This window comes from Grammomys surdaster, unplaced genomic scaffold, assembly GCF_004785775.1.
Source record: "Grammomys surdaster isolate TR1022 unplaced genomic scaffold, NIH_TR_1.0 237, whole genome shotgun sequence".
Classification (NCBI taxonomy): domain Eukaryota; kingdom Metazoa; phylum Chordata; class Mammalia; order Rodentia; family Muridae; genus Grammomys; species Grammomys surdaster.
The window spans coordinates 1,930,551-1,948,299 of NW_021604682.1; the positions used below are offsets into that span (position 1 = coordinate 1,930,551).

General features: G+C 51.7%; 3 protein-coding genes across 4 annotated transcripts in view; 2 read left to right on the top strand and 1 right to left on the bottom strand.

Moving 5' to 3' along the window:
* The window catches only part of Chchd10 (coiled-coil-helix-coiled-coil-helix domain containing 10), a 4,363-nt gene extending 3,617 nt beyond the window's left edge, over positions 1–746 (bottom strand). Inside the window, exon 1 of the mRNA XM_028773954.1 lies at positions 377–746. The gene's annotated coding sequence lies outside the window, so the exon portion shown is untranslated. The remainder of the gene's footprint in view (positions 1–376) is intronic.
* A 633-nt stretch (positions 747–1,379) lies between these two features.
* Positions 1,380–10,604, top strand: Mmp11 (matrix metallopeptidase 11). Its single transcript, XM_028773935.1, has 8 exons — positions 1,380–1,499; positions 5,133–5,362; positions 6,261–6,404; positions 6,493–6,626; positions 6,757–6,998; positions 7,116–7,332; positions 8,079–8,336; positions 9,741–10,604. The coding sequence occupies exons 1-8, from the start codon at positions 1,380–1,382 to the stop codon at positions 9,872–9,874; spliced, it is 1,479 nt and encodes a 492-aa protein (XP_028629768.1). The 3' UTR covers positions 9,875–10,604.
* A 2,040-nt stretch (positions 10,605–12,644) lies between these two features.
* Positions 12,645–17,749, top strand: part of Smarcb1 (SWI/SNF related, matrix associated, actin dependent regulator of chromatin, subfamily b, member 1) — a 24,036-nt gene continuing 18,931 nt past the window's right edge. Inside the window, exons 1-2 of one of the 2 annotated variants that reach the window (XM_028773907.1) lie at positions 12,645–12,955; positions 16,567–16,705. In XM_028773907.1, the coding sequence (XP_028629740.1) occupies positions 12,863–12,955; positions 16,567–16,705 (232 nt within the window). In that variant the 5' untranslated portion in view covers positions 12,645–12,862. The remainder of the gene's footprint in view (positions 12,956–16,566; positions 16,706–17,749) is intronic. The other variant, XM_028773908.1, reaches the window with a different exon arrangement.

Genomic DNA, 17,749 nt, shown 5'->3' on the forward strand with positions numbered 1-17,749 from the left:
ATATATATATATATATATATATATATATATATATATATATATATATACATGCATAGGAGATTCTGTCATGAAAGAAAGAAAAGAGGCTTGGGGAGGGAGGGACGACGGGAAGAAACGGCAGCCTTTAAAAGGTAAGGCTTTTTAAAATTATTATTATTAAATATTATTTATTTATTTAATATGTGTGAGTACACTATCACTATCTTCAGAGACACCAGAAGAGGGCATCAGATCCTTTTACAGATGGTTGTGAGCCACCATGTGGTTACTGGAAATTGAACTCTGGACCTTTGGAAGAGCAGTCAGTGCTCTTAACCGCTGAGCTATCTCTCCAACCCTTTTTTTGGGGGATTGCTGATGGCCAAGCAAAAGTCACCGATCTCTGCCCCCTCCCCCTTGCAGAAGCTCAGGACCCTATTGGCTCACCAGAATCCAGAGCTGAAGGCCTGGTGAAAGAGGCCTGCAGTGCCTTGTAAAGACGTCGTCATCCACAAGGGTGCACTGCACAGTTGGACACCCCCTGCAGAGATTAGAGTAGTTGAACTGTCTTCAGCACGTGGACCTTCCTCCCTCTCAGTTCTGATTCTGTCCGTGTCTCAGATGGCTGAGCCTGACCGGTCAGGAAAAGCCTGTTGGCCAGTGTGCCCCCCGGCCAGGGAACAACCTTTGATTCCAGTGTCCAACTCAAACATCCCTGCCCCTCTCTTCCCAGCCATCTGACCCATTTGTCTGCTAGCACAGAAAAATCTGGTCCCTCCCTCCAAAAGCCTGGCTGACTCTCTCTGGTCTGATGTATGTATGTATGTATGTATGTATGTGCATCAGCGTATGCCAAGTGTCAGTGGCGGTCAGAAGAAGGCATCAGCTCCTAGGATAGCCACCATGCAGGTGCTAGGAACGGAAGCTGGGTTTCTCGGCGGGAGCAACAAGTGCCTCTAACCACTGATCCATCTTTCCAGACCGGTCTCTGTTTTGTTTTAAGGTGTGAGGCTGGCCAACTTCCGCTACATGCCTCAGTTTCCCCCGAGGTCACATTTCAATAGTCCGCTCCTTGCAGGAACTACTATGATTTGACCACCTGCCACAGGCTAGAAGAAGTCAAGCCACCATTGGAGACCTGGCAGAGGGTGAGACTTCCTGAAGTGGGGTTGGAGAGCAGAATTGAGCTCTCCCCGGCTCTCTCTAGGGCTAAGGGATCCAGCCCCTCCGGGCACTCCTCCCTAACCCAGACTGCTGTTGCAGGCCGGTTGAGTTTAGAACAAAAGGCAGGGGAAGGCGGGGCGGTGGGGGGTGCGGTCCCGGCGCCGGTGGGGGCGGGGCGAATGCTATAAGGGGCGGTGGCCCGGCCTGGCCCAGCAGGCCCAGCAGCCCCGGGGCGGATGGCACGGGCCGCCTGTCTCCTCCGCGCGATTTCGCGCGTCCTCCTGCTCCCGCTGCCTCTGCTGCTCCTGTTGCTGCTGCTCCTGCCGCCGCCGCTGACGGCCCGGGCCAGGCCACCGGTGAGTGCCCGCCACTCCTCCCCGAGGGAGGGCTGGGCACGCGCGCTGGGCCCACTGGCTGAGCTTGCCCCACCGAGCGCCCTGGCTACCCTAGTGCAGTCGGTCCCCGAAATGCCTTCTGGGTCTCTCTGAGCTTGCTAATGAGCCTCCCGTCGCTTGCGGAGTGCAAGTGGAGCGCGTATGCGGCTGGTGAGGCGCGCTGGACTCTGCGCTGGACTCAGTTTGGGGGACCGGCTTCTCCAGCCCCAGCTAGGGATGCTGGAGTGTGTGTGTTGATAGAGGTAGCAGAGGGAGTGGATGCCAGGGCCCCTTGCTCATCACAGGAATGAAGCAAAGCAAGTCTGGGGGAGGGGGGAGCAAAAAAGGGGCAGCCTCCGGGTGTGTGGTTCCAGTGAGCACCCCTGCAAGGTGTGTACGGTGGATGGAGAATAAAGGAAGGAGAAAATGGGGGCCCAAGTCGAGAGAGGTGCCTCAACCTGCAGGAGGAAGTCTGGGAGACTTGGGAGCCTGAAAGAAAATGCACCTGAGAGAGATTATGTGCGCAAGCATCAGGAGGCAGTCAGAATCAAAGGGGGCACCGAAACTCCGTGCTGGACATTTTCAGGGGAACAAAAGCACAAAGAGGGAGAGAAAGGAAAAGAGGGTGCAAAGAGGCAAAGGGAGGAAAGAGGGATTGCGGGGCTCCCAGCCTGTGTGTCCCGATGGTCTCATCCTTCTTCCAACCTGGTCTCTCAGGCACCTCTCAGAGTAGTGAGTAAGCTGGGCTGGAGCAGGGACCACTACAGATCTACCCTGCCCACTGGGTACCCTGCCCTCAGTAGCCAGCTGAGGGAGCCAGCCAGCTCAAGGAATAAAGGGAGGAAGGTATGATAGGCAGGTGTCCCAGGACTGGTCCCTTAGTCCATCTATACTGGTCCATCCGCCAGTTTTGCCGCACACCAGAAGCAAAAGGGTTTGGAAAGGGGAGAGGGTATCGTGGATCAGGACCTCCTCAAGCCAAATCTGGAGTTCCCTGCCCTAGAACTTGTAGCACAGTCGTTAATCTCCTCCCCCTCCCACCACCACCAAGTAAGCCATCGATTCGATAGAACTCAAGCATTCTGGCATTGCACTTCCCCTGACTTCTTAATAAGGGGACAAAGCAGGAGAGAGCATCGGTACCTCCTGTTGGGCATGTAGGATAAGACGAGGCAAGCCACTCGGATGCTTTCGTGCACAGGGCTTGGGGACAAGCCTGGGGTGGGATCTGAGCTGAGCATCTGTCGCCATAGATGCGCAGAGAGGGTCGGTCACCTCTAATACTTTTATCCCTAGACTGCCGTCAAGCGGGGCCAAAAGAGCTGGGTAAATATTTATTCATCCCATCCCCCAGCTTGTGAAAACTCTACAACCTAGCAGCCAGGGAAGCTGCTCTCCCTTCTGGAGCCAGCAGGGATGGGTGGGAAGGGGTTAGGCAGAAGCACAAGGGTGGTCTGTGTACCGGTTGATTGCATCAGATTTGGGCTGTTTCCTTGACTTCTCTGCTACTCGGATGCCTCTCACGGTTACCTACTACTGACCCATTTCATTTGCATTAGACCAGAAGCAAATTGAGGTTCAGGACGGGACACCAGCAGCCTGGTCTTCCCCGGTAGTTTTCTAGTCCGGGGGCCCTTTCTTAACTACCTTCCACGAGGTTCCTCCCATGGTCTGGGTTGGGAGTCACTCCTAGGACTGACCTTGAGGGTCTGAGATAAGCCAGGAGACTGGGTCAGCCAAGAGTCCCTTGAGTGTGTCTGAGGCTGTGGATTGGCAGCTGCCAGGCCAGAGGGTGGGTGGGGCAGAGTGAGTCAGGTCCCTCCATGGGGACAGGCCAAAGGAAGGCTGCTAGCTGAGGAAGAGGGAATGCAGAAGAAACGTAAATGCTGCTTAGGAATGTGTATCTTGGAGATGAGCCAAGCCCACAGTGGGGAGTAGGTAAGTTCTGAGGAGAGGTGGTAAGCTCCAGGGCTGAGCCCAGCTCTTGTCTGGCTTGCTGTGTGATCCCAGAGGAAGTCTTTAACCTCTCTGGACTCTGATTTGTGCTCTGGGATGTTGGGGATTTAGGATAAACTTAGAATAATGACTGTTCCTCAAACTCTCACCGGCTATGAATGAGACTAAGGATTCTCTGAGCTCTATGGCCTAGCTCATTAAATCCTAGTAGTCCCGGGAGGACTAAGAACTTGGGAAGAGATTTCCAAGTGTGGGAGGGAGTGCGGGGCCTAAGGCGGTAGAGTCTGGGAAGGAGCTGCTCTGGGTCCCGGCTGCTGCAGGGTTTACAGGAAGCCCTCTCAGCCCCTTCTCTCACTATTGACATCTGACAGATGGAGGAGCTCAACAAGACAGTGACTTATTGTCTGGGTCACCATGGAATAGAATTCAGCTTTCAGAAGCTCAGAGCTACTGGCCAGGATCTCAATGCCTCATGGGGCGGGGAGGGATGTTGAAGGGTCCATGATGGAGATGGGAACGGTTGTTTACACCCATTACCTTTCCCCCTCTCGTGGCTGCTCGACTAGTTTTATTGGGTGGCAGAGCAGAGGGGCCAAGCTGATGGGCTGGACTTTGGGGCTTTGAGGGATGACAGCACCCTGCCGTTCTTTGAGACGGTCAGTGACTCCCCATGATAGAGATGGGAAGAGGAATCTGTCTCTCTTGCTGGCTAGGTTGAACAGGCCCTGTGGCTGGTCATATAGAACCTGTTCTACATCTTCATTGTGACATTTCGGGGGTCCCGAGGTAGAGTTTCAGTGATTACCTGTGCAAATTACCTGGGAGACAACCGGTGCTTTGTAACTTTCCCCCAAAAGGAGACTTGGAATCACTTCTCCAGAGAAAAGAGGAAGAATGCCATCGGTGGTCCTGAGACATTGACAGGGTGGGAGTTAGTTGTCCCTACCCTCCCTGCATTAAAGGGGCAGGAAGTCAGAGATCGAGCAGGGTACCCCTACTAGAACTGGGGCCTCAGATGGGTGGGGTGCCTCTCAGTGGTAGAGTATAAGTGTAGTGTGCCCTGGATACAATTAACCCCACATACACCATAAAAGGAACCTTAGTTACTCAGCGCCCAAGGCCCGTGCTAAATGCTCAACATCTATCACTTTGGATTCTCATAGAAACACTTGTTGGGAGTCTCATTCCCATTTGGGAGGTAAGGAAGCCAAGAGGTGTACTGCAGGCTTCATGCTGCCCCTCCATGCTGGGGAAGCATGCCCAGAAGCTTCCTGGGTTTATGTGGAGAATGCAGTTAGGGTTTCATAAGTTCATGTCCCCCTGGTCTCAATGAGCTCCCAGCTAGACCGCCTTAGCCAGATCCACAGGAGCTGGTGACAGACAGACAGACAGACAGCCCAGGGCCCTCTAGTGGGGCAGGAGGAGGAGAAAGTGGGATGCCTTGGAACAGGGTCAGAAAAATCAGAGGTCAGAAAATCAACCTCAGGCCGATGGACCCAGCTTTGTGCCAGCATATATTTCAGCTCCTCCATTTGCCCTGCAATCCACTGGGGCTGGGCTAAGGATGCTTAACTAAAGAACTACATCTGGAACCTTAGGCCCTGGGGATCTGGAGTCTGACTTGAGTCTTGCATCGTTTTTTTTTTTTTCCTTGCCTAGGAGAGTCACCGTCACCACCCTGTGAAGAGAGGGCCTCAGCTCCTGCATGCAGCTCTGCCTAATAGCTTGACATCTGTCCCTGCCTCCCGTTGGGTCTCTAGTCCCGCTGGTAGTGCCAGACCTCTACGATGTGGTGTACCCGACCCGCCTGATGTACTGAATGCCCGGAACCGACAGAAGCGCTTCGTCCTGTCAGGAGGGCGCTGGGAGAAGACAGATCTCACTTATAGGTAGGGGCCAGAAGGCCGGGGAGCAGGACTGTATGTTATCCTTACACCTTTATCCTGAGATGCTCAAGACCGCATTCACGCTGCACACAGACCTGCATGCCCACTGACCCTCCCGTCCCCCAGCCATCCATGAACCAATAACCTGGACCCTTGATCTAGACACATATACAAATTATGTTCTCTTGTAGCCAAAAAGAGCCTCAGTTCATGCCTGGAGGAAGATTTCACACAGGCTTTAATAGAGACCTATAAAGCCCAAGCCTGGGGCCCTGTAGTGAGTAAGACAAAGCCACAGCCCTGGTAGTTTGCTCAATTCCACCATAACAACTTGGACCTTTTGTAGGTGGACACAAGTAACGGTGGACTACTTGCTGGTGATATAGGAGGCCCTTCGACAGGTGGTGACGAAGCTGAGACTTAGCCCCAGAGACAATGGTATAGGGTCACATGACATTGGAGCTGAGTTAGGGGTGCACAATTTTTGAACAAGTTCCTCACAGTGAATTGTACTGTAAGATCTTGGGACCCCCTAGCCTTGTATCCTTTCCACTCAGTGTATTTATCTAAACAGACCCAACCCCATACAAAGGTGAACCCACACATCCAGACACAGCACCCTAAACCTGAGGCCCAGGACATCCCTGGCCCCAGCCCTGAGTACACACACCCACCCCACGGGTCATACAGAGACAACATTTCTTTCTTGAGGGGAGGTAGTGAGACAGGCTTTCACATAATAGCCAAGATGGCCTCAAAGTCACAGACATCCTCCTGCCTCAGCTTCCCCAGTGCTGGGAAGAAAGGCACGAGTCACCACACTCAGCTCCCGGAGAGGGCCAACTCCTCAGTCCTCAGGGGCTTCCTTGCCCCATGCCCAGGCCCCTCCACCTCCCCCCAGGATCCTCCGGTTCCCATGGCAACTTGTAAGGGAGCAGGTACGGCAGACGGTGGCAGAGGCCCTCCAGGTATGGAGTGAGGTGACCCCACTCACTTTCACCGAGGTGCACGAGGGACACGCTGACATCATGATTGACTTTGCCAGGTGAAAACCCGTGGCCTGGGACCTTTCTGGGAGCACATCCCATTGTCAGCTGCCTCTAACTGTGTTCTTCCCCCACCCCTGCCCCCAGGTACTGGCATGGGGACAACTTGCCATTTGATGGGCCTGGGGGCATCCTGGCCCATGCCTTCTTCCCTAAGACCCACCGAGAAGGGAATGTACACTTTGACTATGACGAGACTTGGACTATTGGGGACAACCAGGGTATGTGCTACACAGACCCATCTTCCAGATGAGGCAACTAAGCAGCACTTAAAGTGGGGGTCTAGAGATTCATTAGGCTACTGGTGGCAAGCGATGGCGTTTGCTAACTCACCCCCCTCCCCCTTTCCAGGCACAGACCTACTGCAAGTGGCAGCTCATGAATTTGGCCACGTTCTGGGGCTGCAACACACCACAGCAGCTAAAGCTCTTATGTCCCCTTTCTACACCTTCCGCTACCCTCTGAGCCTTAGCCCAGATGACCGAAGGGGCATCCAGCACCTCTATGGCCGGCCCCAGCTGACTGCCACCTCCCCCGCCCCAACCTTGAGCTCCCAGGCTGGGACAGATACCAATGAGATTGCGCTGCTGGAGGTAAGAAGGAGGAGGGTGGGAAGACAGAGGTGAGACCCCACCCCTGTTCCCTCTGCAGCCCTGCTGGTCTTATGGCTCCAGAATGTGCTCTATTCTGGCTCCTCTCTCCCACCGCAGCCGGAAACCCCGCCAGATGTCTGTGAGACTTCCTTTGATGCCGTTTCCACCATCCGAGGCGAGCTCTTCTTCTTCAAGGCAGGCTTTGTGTGGAGACTGCGCAGTGGGCGACTGCAGCCAGGGTATCCTGCTCTGGCCTCTCGGCACTGGCAAGGACTGCCCAGCCCGGTGGATGCAGCTTTTGAGGATGCCCAGGGCCAGATTTGGTTCTTCCAAGGTGAGTGGCCATTAGAAGTCAGCCAGGAATAGTGACAGAGGACTCAGGGACACAGTGAGTAGGGGAGACGGTGCCCTGAGGTCTTAGAGCCAAGAGAGAGTGGGGCTCACTCCTTGGGCACAGCTGAGAGTCTCAAAGTGGCAGCTCTTGGGATCGGGAGTAGCCCTGAAGGTCTTGCACACTGCCACACTGCACTGCGGCTGCGCGCTACGGTGTGGGGCGGGGCTTAGAGAGGAAAAGGCAGAACGACTCACTTAAGGAGTGAAACTTGGAAAGAGCAGAGCAGGAAACTGATCTAGGCATAGTGACCCTGGAGCCTGTGATTTCAACTCTCGTCTGGCAGAGATGACAACCTAGAACGTTCCAGGTGGCAGGACTTCATAAACTCAGGTGAGGCATGGGGACCCTGTATATGCATTCCAAGGCAGCCAAGGGACCTGGGTTACAGGGGCTGGGACCCCGAGGTGGTCAGCAAGCATCTGCAATGAGCACCTCTCTGTCGACCAGAAGAACCTTAATTTGGGCTTACTGAACCTAAGCTTATCTTTCTTTTGAACCCAGCTCACCCCAGCTAGTTCTAACATCCCTCTGGGCTAGGGCTGCTGAGAAAGCACTATTGGCCAGCAATGTTCTGCAGACAAAAGAAACAGGCAGGGGGAGTCTCTGATGGTGGCCAAGCAGATCTACAGTGACTGGGGATGGCAGTGGTGGCTTGGCAGCTCCTGGCAGCATCTCCTTTCTGGCAGGTGCTCAGTACTGGGTATATGACGGTGACAAGCCAGTCCTAGGCCCCGCGCCACTCTCCAAGCTGGGCCTGCAGGGGTCCCCAGTCCATGCCGCTTTGGTCTGGGGTCCCGTGAAGAACAAGATCTACTTCTTCCGAGGTGGAAACTATTGGCGTTTCCACCCCAGAACCCAACGAGTGGACAATCCCGTGCCCCGACGGGCCACTGACTGGCGAGGGGTACCTTCTGAGATCGATGCTGCCTTCCAGGATGCTGAAGGTGAGTTGAGGGTAGGTAAGGTAGCTGGAGGGACATGAGTGGCTGTCATCCTGCCTCTCCCCAACCCCCGACTTCATAAGGCCCAGTTCAACATCACTGATCCTTTGTCTAGAGCTGCTATATCTCCCCTTCTGCTGGCCAGTCAGTGTTATGCCCCGTGTTAAAAAGGAAATGGAGGGGGAAAAAAAAAAAAGCTGGGCGTTGGTAAAAAAAAAAAAAAAAAAAAAAAAAAAAAAGCTGGGTGTTGGTAGCGCACGCCTTTAATCCTAGCACTTGGGAGGCAGAGGCAGGCGGATTTCTGAGTTCGAGGCCAGCCTGGTCTACAGAGTGAGTTCCAGGACAGCTAGGGCTACACAGAGAAACCCTGTCTCGAAAAACAAAAAACAAAACAAACAAACAAACAAACAAACAGAAAAAAGGAAATGGAAGGACAGAGAGGTACAGGGACTTGCCCAGGTTCCTTGGCCACACCCAGTGCTTACCAAGGGTAGACAATGCTTCAGGCAGGGTACCACACTCCTTACATATCTCAAGTAGGTCTTGGAACAGCCTTCTGATGTCACAACAGCTTTTTGTTTGAGGTATGGTTTTCCTATGTATCCCGGGCAGGCTAACCTGGGACTTGCCTCGTAGACCAAGCTGTGCTTGAACTCAGAAATCTGCCTGGGATCGAAGGCATGCACCACCATGCCTGACCATAACAGCTCTTACTAGCATAGTGTCAGGGGGGCAGACAGAGGAAGGGGCAAAGAGGTCACTAAACACCCCAGAGGAACGATGGTATTGTTCTTATGACTCCTTGCTCCCAACCACTGAAGCACTAGGCTTAGTCCTAAGTGCTGAGAACTCTCTTGCTTGCTACTCTCCTCCGCTTCTGTGTGCCGAAACACTGGGCCTCACTGGAGCACTACTCTGAGGAGCTTCAAGCTCTGTATCTCTGGTATTGCCTTCTGTGGTATGGAAGTAAGGGGGAGCTTGGGAACAGGAGTAGTATTTGCTTTCCTGAAAGGCAGGAATTGAGCTGAGGTTCCCAGTACCTACTGGACCAGACTGTAGGGACAGACAGAAAGGTTCCCTGGAAGGAAAGGAGGTGGTATGGTAGTAAGCCAGCTCTGGAGTCTGCAACTTGTTTGTTTGTTTGTTTGTTTACTTATTTTGAAGGCAGGGCCTCTTGTAGTCCAGGTTAGCTTCAAATTGAGTATGTAGCCAAGGATACCCTTGAACTCCTTACCCTCTTGCCTCTATCTTCTGAGTACAGGAAGTACAGACCGAAGCTACCATGCCTAGCTTGCCAGATTCCAAAGAGTTCACTAGTGACCAAGGCCTGCATGGTGTCTGACCCTCAGCCCAGCCCAGGCTTGTACAGAGCTTAGTATCCACTGACTGACTTCCTTCTTTCTTCAGGCTATGCCTACTTCCTTCGTGGCCATCTCTACTGGAAGTTTGACCCCGTGAAGGTGAAGGTCCTAGAAGGTTTTCCTCGCCCCATAGGTCCTGACTTCTTTGACTGTTCGGAGCCTGCCAATACTTTCCGCTGACAACGCCTTGGATGTATTCAGGGGTACTGACCTCTGTCAGAGCACTTAGATCATTCAAGAGACCTACAGCCATATTTGTGGCTCTGGGCTTCCGGCATGGGACAGGCAGGGGCTGTGTCTCCTCAGGGGAGTGGGTTGGGGTGTAGCCCCTGTTTCCAGAGAGGATCATGCTGGCCGTGATCACTGCCAACAATTGTCTCAGACTGGGCAAAGGCGTTGGCATTACTTAAAAATAAGGGAGGTCTTAGGCCGACAATATTTCAGCTACCAGTAATCCACAGTCAACCTGGCTGCCCAAGGTCTCTGTCTCTGTCCCTCAAAGTAGAATCCCCACAGGAATTCAGAAACCACAGTGTCTTCATTCGATTCCTGTAGTGAGGTTCCTGTTGGTAATGAGATGCCCAGGGTACCATGCTGCCACAGCTAAGCATCTGAGCCAGTATCTTTCCTGGTAAGTCAGCTCCGGAGAGATAGTGGACTGATATATTCTGGCAGGTGATTCAAACCAGTGTTTCCTGGAACTCAGGCCAAAAGTTACATAGCCAGCCAGGGAGGCAGCAGCTCCCTCCCAGAGGCACTGAACCTCAGAGACCCCACATACCTCACAGCCTTGCCCCAGGCCATTTCTTCCTGGGGACCCTCTTCCTAGCACAGGTACCCTCCAAAGCCATGTAAATGTGTATACAGTGTATAAAAGGTGCGACTGTCATTAAACATGAGTGTTTTCTAAGTGCCTGCCTGGTTTCTCTTTGCAACTTGAAGTCAAGATTTGGGAGTTAGGGTGAAAGCCTTCATTCCCCCCAAGACAGTTTCCCTGGGGCTAGGGTCAATGTTTAGAGTTTCTCCTGTTCCATTCCTGAACAAATAGAGGGATACCCACAATGGCTTTTTAGCTGGCTGCCTGTCTCCTCATGTGTCCCTTTAAGCCATCCTCCAAAGCAGTAGTCATTTTTATTGGATCATTCCTAACTACTTGGGGGGAGGCGTGGTCTCATTTTACATCCCTGACTGTCCTGCCTGACTATGATGACTCTGGAGTTCTGGGATTAAAAGTATGAACCACCAGCATGCCTGGCCCTTAACCCTCTGGGTACCACAGCCCTTCCTAGTTCTTTAACATCTTCATGACCCCAGTCACACCTGCACTCTCACTAGACTGACCCTCCCCCCCTTTTTTTTTAAATTAAGCATTTATTTATTTTATGTATGTGAGTACACTGTAGCTGTCTTCAGACACATCAGAAGAGGGCTTTGGATCCCATTACAGGTGGTTGTGAGCCACCATTCCACGTGGTTGCTGGGAATTGAACTCAGGACTTCTGGAAGAGCAGTCAGTGCTCTTAACCGCTAAGCCATCTCTCCAGCCCTAGACTGACTCTTAAGAAACTGTTTGTTTATCCACTTTCATAGAAGGATTTATATTTTGACCATCCCCCCAATCCCCACCTCCTCTACTTCTCCTCTCTGTCCTGTTAGTCCCTTTGCTCCCATACACGATGTCACTTTTTTTTTTTTTTTTTTTTTTTTTTTTTTTTTTTTTGAGACAGGGTTTCTCTGTGTAGCCCTGGCTGTCCTGGAACTCACTCTGTAGACCAGGCTGGCCTCGAACTCAGAAATCTGCCTGCCTCTGCCTCCCAAGTGCTGGGATTAAAGACGTGTGCCACCACCGCCCAGCTTCAATGTCACTTTTACTTTTATGTTCTGCGTAATACATATTTTATGTATTTATGTGAAATCTAGAAAGCACAAGTGAGTGAAAACATATTTGTCTTTCTGAGACTGGCTTTGTTTAGTACGATTGCTCTAGGTGCATCCATTTTCCTGAAAACAATTTAATTTCGTTTTTTGTGGATAAAAAAAAATTCTATTGTGTACACACATTTCACACTCTTTTTGTTTTACTTATTTATTTATTTTTCTGAGACAGAGTTTCTCTACATATCCCTGGCTGCCTGGAACTCACTATGTAAACCAGGCTTGCCAATAACTCACAGAAATCCTCCTGTCTCTGCCTCCCGAGTGCTAGGGCTAAAAGCCTGCGCCACCACACCCAGCCTAGCCTACATTTTATCCATTCCTCTACTGTTGAATAGCTACCTAGGCTGGGCTATAACTTAAGCTCTTGTAATAGTTCTACAAGAAACATTACTTAAAACATTTTGGAGTCACGGCTCAGTTCAACAGGGGGTGGACTGCTTGGACACTTTCCAGAAGCACTGTTTTCCCTCGGGGCTGTTAATGTCCCAAGGCGGACAGAGGTACAGAACAGGGCTGGGCTTTCGGGCAACAAGCTTGCAGATGTAAGGAAGCATGCAATTGCCTCTTCCTGTTCATCTGGCACATCACGTAGAGCTTTGACTCGTACCAACCTCCATCCAGTATTGTCATTCTTCCCATCCCGACTGCCTCGGGAACAGCTGTTGGCCTGCAGCGGATGGCTAGCTGTTCCTAGCACACTGGAGAACCCAAGGCGCTGGGGTCGCCATGCCCACCCAGCCTCCCTCGGGCTTCCAGATGGAGCGGTCCTTTTCCTCGCTTAACGTCTCATTTTTTTGCCTTCATCCCAGGGCGGAATGCCAGCTCTGGCTGTGCGACTAGGAAAGCTAGCGCCTGAGTCAGGGCCTCAATGGCTATTTCTGTCGCTGAGAAGTTTTCCTCCATACCGGCCTGGGGAGGCAGCCCAGGAAGCAAAAAGAGGTTGGGGTCCCTTTAAGGGCCTGCGGGAACGCGCTCGGCCTTGGGTCGGGCACGCGGCGGCGCGCACGTTAGCGTCAGCCCCCCGCGCATGCGCACGGAGGGCGGCCTGCTCGTCGTGGAGACGGCTAAAGAACCCAGTAGTGACGCGAGCGCCTGCCCGGTTCGCCTGGCTCGCCCTGCCTGTCCTTCACCTCCCGGCCTCCGTTCCTTTCGGTCCGACGCGTCTCGGCCCCGCCCCAGCCCACCGGATTCTTTCCAGCTCGACCCCGGTTGCCGGTTTGCCCCGCCGCCATGATGATGATGGCGTTGAGCAAGACCTTCGGGCAGAAGCCCGTCAAGTTTCAGCTGGAGGACGACGGGGAGTTCTACATGATCGGCTCCGAGGTAGCCCGCGGCGCGTTCTCGGCTTCCCGGGCAGCGGCTGGCCGGCTCGAGTCCCCGGGGCGGGCCAGTGCTCCCCCGAGTGCGCGCCTCCATTCATCGAGGAGGCGGGCGCGTGCTCGTACTTGGGGCGTGGCCTGGTGGGCGTGGCCGGGTCCTCACCCGCCTGGTCCCTCCTGGGTTTACTTACCCGCTTAACATTGTTTAGACCCTAAGCATGTGCCCTAGCTTAAAGCGTCGAGCCGGTACGCGCCAGGCAAATGGGAAAAGAATGTTCGGGAAGCCCCTGGGCGCTTGGAAGTGGAGGTGCAATACTGCCCTCGAGCCCTTTGGCAGCTCTCGTGCACCCCACTGCCACGGTCTTGATACCTCTAGTTGTAAGGCTGTGGCTTAGGAAAGCCTCCTCCCCTTTGTGTTCTTGCTTCTGCGGTGGACTGCAGAAGCATTATGAACTTTATGTTTGGAAAGTGATTGGAGAAGGATGTTTGTTTTATAGTGGATGAGACCCCGAGGCCAGAAGCACTAACATTTTGGAGATCTGTAAACTGATTCTGAGTTTTTTTATAGGGGATAAATCTGAAGGATCGCTAACCCATAACCAGAAGAGACAGCTTATGTTCAGTCAGATGGACACAGTTCCTCCATCCCATTTAAGGGCAACCCCCAACCAGTTTATGTCTCCCCTCCCCCCTTCTTTTTGAGACAAGATCTCTTCGTGTAACTCTGGCTGGCTTATAACTCCACTTTGTAGATTTGGGTGACCTTGAACTCACAGAAATCCACCTGCCTCAGGGATCAAAGCCCTTGGTGCTACCACACCCAGTTTATATGTTTTCTTTCTTTCTTACTCTTTTTTGTTTTTTTAAGATGTGGGTGGCCAGGCACTGAACACTCAGGAAGTAGAAGTTGAGGGTGAATTTGAATCCAGCTTGGCCTACGTAGCGAGATCTTTTCTCAAAGGGAAAAAAAAAGATACTCACATGTGTGAATGTCACCCAATAGACGTATAACATGTCAAGGGGTAAGTGTCCACCCTGGAGAGCTAATGCCATTTCAAACTGCCAACAATTAACCTGTTCGTGGTCCTATACTCCATTTCACTAGTGTGTTGGTTGAATGAGGTAGTGGGACCAATGTTGTCAGAAACATCAAGACTTAGGGTTTCCATCTTCACCATCTTCCATTACACAAAAAGTGTGAGCCGCCATGACTGTTCCCACCGTTACCTCTGTGCCGCTGTTGCACGGTGGCTGTGCTGGGGACGTACAGTCAGGGCCTGTCCGTCTCCCACAGCTCGGAAGGGTCCTTGTTGACCAGTAGGCATTTGCTCAAATGCAAGGGACATAAGGCAGTTGAGGACTTTAAACCGACTATGCAGAAGAACTGGTTGAAAGATGTTTACCTGAACTGACAGCTGGGGTAGTTTTGAAAGGAAAATTCTCCTCTGGTGGAACGATTGAAAGGAAGCTCCTGGTCAGGTGGGAAGAGCCTCAGGAGACTGAGTGCCAGCTTGCTCTGCTCCTGACCTTCTCCCCTTCTCCGGTCTTCCTCAGCCCTCATTTCTCACCCTGGGGACCTAGAGCCTTGTGCACGCTAAACACCTGCTCTGCACTGAGCATTCTTCTTGGCTGATCTGCTTTTCCTCATGCATCTGAGATGCTTGAACTGGAAATATGTACCTTTTGAAGTCATTGTCATTGTGTGTTTTAGGTTGTTGTTGTTGTTGTTGTTTTTTTTTTTTTTCCTCGAGACAGGGTTTCTCTGTGTAGCCCTGGCTGTCCTGGAACTCACTCTGTAGACCAGGCTGGCCTCGAACTCAGAAATCCGCCTGCCTCTGCCTCCCAAGTGCTGGGATTAAAGGCGTGCGCCACCACCACCCGGTGTGTTTTAGGTTTTAGAAAGCTAACCACAACCTCCTTTTGGCCTCTTTATTCTTGGCCTTCCCAGTTGAATAAGAATAGTTATCCTGAAACCAATAATGGACAGGTTTTCTCACTCTGGGGCCTGGCTTTGATTTTAGGAAGAGCAGAGGGTCATATAGTTCTTTCTGACTGCAGTTCCTATGGCAGCATTGTATGGATGAAGGCCCTTCATCTTAGAAAATGAATTCAGTATCAGACAGATGGACCACACAGCAACACTAGCATTGTCTCTGATGTTTGCAGTGGATATGACTGTGGCCCTGTCATCCTATCATTTGCCACAGGAGTCACAGGACTTTGAAGAAATGAATGCCCAAGTCCAGAATCTTTATTTTATATTCCAGAGAGGGCAAAGACTGATTTAGGAAAATCTAAGTGGTCCAGCCTAGTGTTCTAGGGTTTGTGGTACAGGTCCCTCAGCGTAGCCATGGGGGACTACTTTGCAGTTATACCTTTTAATCCCACCACCCAGTAGGCAGAGGCAGGCCCATCTCTGTGAGTTCAAGGACAGCCTGATCTACACAGTAAGTTCCAGGCCAACAGAGCTATATAGTAAGAATCTATCTTTTCGGAAAAGCAAATTGACAATATTGCTAACTTTTTTTCTAAAAATGAATGGAAACCATACTTTTACTTTTGGGTGATAATGACCCACAAACCAAACAGCAACAAAGAGTCTTTGCTGTTCTGCATGCAGACTGGTGTGAGCGCAACAGCTCTGGCTCATGGTCATGGAAGTAAATCTCTTCTTGAAGAAGAGTACAGAAACCACTTCCACTTAGTAAGTGTGTGCTCTGATAGGTAAGTAAGTTGAAGAGAGTTCTAACAGCGATCCTTTCTAACGCAGGGTCCAGGCTGGAGGGCCTGGCGTGGCCGCGAATACCTTTAATCCCAGCACTCAGTGGGCAGAGGCAGGTCGGTTCATCTCTGTGAGTTCAAGGCCAGCCAGGGCTACGTAGTGAGAATCCCTGGGGTGGGGTGGGGGGGGAGTCAGGGTTGTTAAGCACTGACAAGTGAGTAAAGAGGCCTGAATTCACTGCCAGAACGAGCACCTTGAACCCATCTATTGGTTGGCCCCACAGTGTGACTCTGAAGATAGCATTTCTGAAAAGTCAATGAGACCATAGAGCATCTTAAGAAAAACCCATAGAGCTAGCTTCTTATGAAGGCCGTACTTACAGTATTGCTACAAACAAACTGAAGCTATTACTTGTGGGAAGTAGTGATTTATAAGATAGGCTAGGGATTACTAATATAGTGCTTTTTTTAGACTCTAGAAAATTCTTTGGCATCTCTGGTTTGAGTTTTATTATTAAACAAAGCAACATAGGCAATGGGACAAATTATCTTGCATCTGTCTAAAATTAAAAACTTTTTGGTGTTTATTGCCTTGTAAAAATATCAAAGTCTGCTTCTTAAGATGAAAGAAGGTCACAGGAGTCTTAGATTTCAGAAAAGTGTTAAAAATCTCCAGTCAGGTCAGAGTCACAAGCTTCTCACTAAGCTCTGGGATCCTCCCTTGGTTCTGAAGTCAGGAGACACAGATGCTGGCCAGATGTGCACTGCTGTTGAACCCTTGATGTCAGCAGAATGTGTTTGCTGACGGCTGAAAGCCTGGCGTCCTGAGGCATTGTCTCGGCATGGTGCTAGGTAGCCCGACCCTCATAATGAGCCTTCTTGCTTTACCCATAGGTGGGAAACTACCTGCGTATGTTCCGAGGTTCTCTGTACAAGAGATACCCCTCACTCTGGCGGCGACTAGCCACTGTGGAAGAAAGGAAGAAAATAGTGGCATCGTCACATGGTAAAAAAACAAAACCTAACACTAAGGGTGCGTCTTCACGAGGGTTTGTAAACCTGTTTCAAAACCACTCGCTTATGTCATGAAGATAAAACGTTTTCACTCCAGTGTCTTCATTGCAGCCTGACCTTAGTTCGGTAGGGAGCATCCCCGGGGCGGGCCACCCTGCCTGTGCACACGCCTCAGGTGAGAGTGGATCAGGGGGAAAGTCTTCCGTACTCCACTGGTGGATGTTCCTGGCTGGGCCAGTGGATGCGTGAGGGGCTGGGGCCAGGGCAGTAACAGGTGCTGTGAAGACATGTTGGTCTCAAAACGTTTTAGGAATGCTGAGACTTGCTCCCATTTGCTGTGAGTGTGTTGCTGTAGTCATCCTTGCAGCCGTAGATGGTGGCCCCAGCCCTCCTTTCCTCTGGGGCTTTCACGCTTCCCTCCTCAGCACATTTGTCCTATAATACTTCATTGTGACAACCAGCGTGCTAAGCTCACGTGCATGTACCCATCTGTGTGGCCTGCCCTGTGCCTGGGGCTCGCCAGGTGAGCCATCTGATGCTAGTGAAACTAGTGTGACTCTGGGCTGTGGCAGCTCTGTGCAGCGTGACACTGCTCTTCATACATTTGGCGCCTCCAGTGTATGGGTTTGGATACGGGTACAGCGTGCCATCTGGCAGGTGACAAAGCGGCTTTCCACTCAGCAGAGGCACCCTGTAGAGAGCTGCCCTGGGCCTGGGTGCACATGTGCGTGCATGCGTGCTCGCTAGCACTCTGTCGTCTGTCTTGTCTGTAGGTGCTACTGTAGTGTTGTCTATTATGGTAAATTGGGGGTTCTTTTAATGCAGGAGCCAGAGCTGCTTTTATTCACTACTAAAACATATCCACTGTTGCCTAAAACAGTTTTGTTTTGTTTTTTTTTATCCCTTGTGTCACACATGGAGGACAGTCACTAGCATGGTGACTGCCTCGCTCTGCCTGTCCTTCCTTGAGTTCCCATGAAGTCCCACTGGTCTTTCTGCTGTCTTCCTTCCTTCCTTCCTTCCTTCCTTCCTTCCTTCCTTCCTTCCTTCCTTCCTTCCTTCC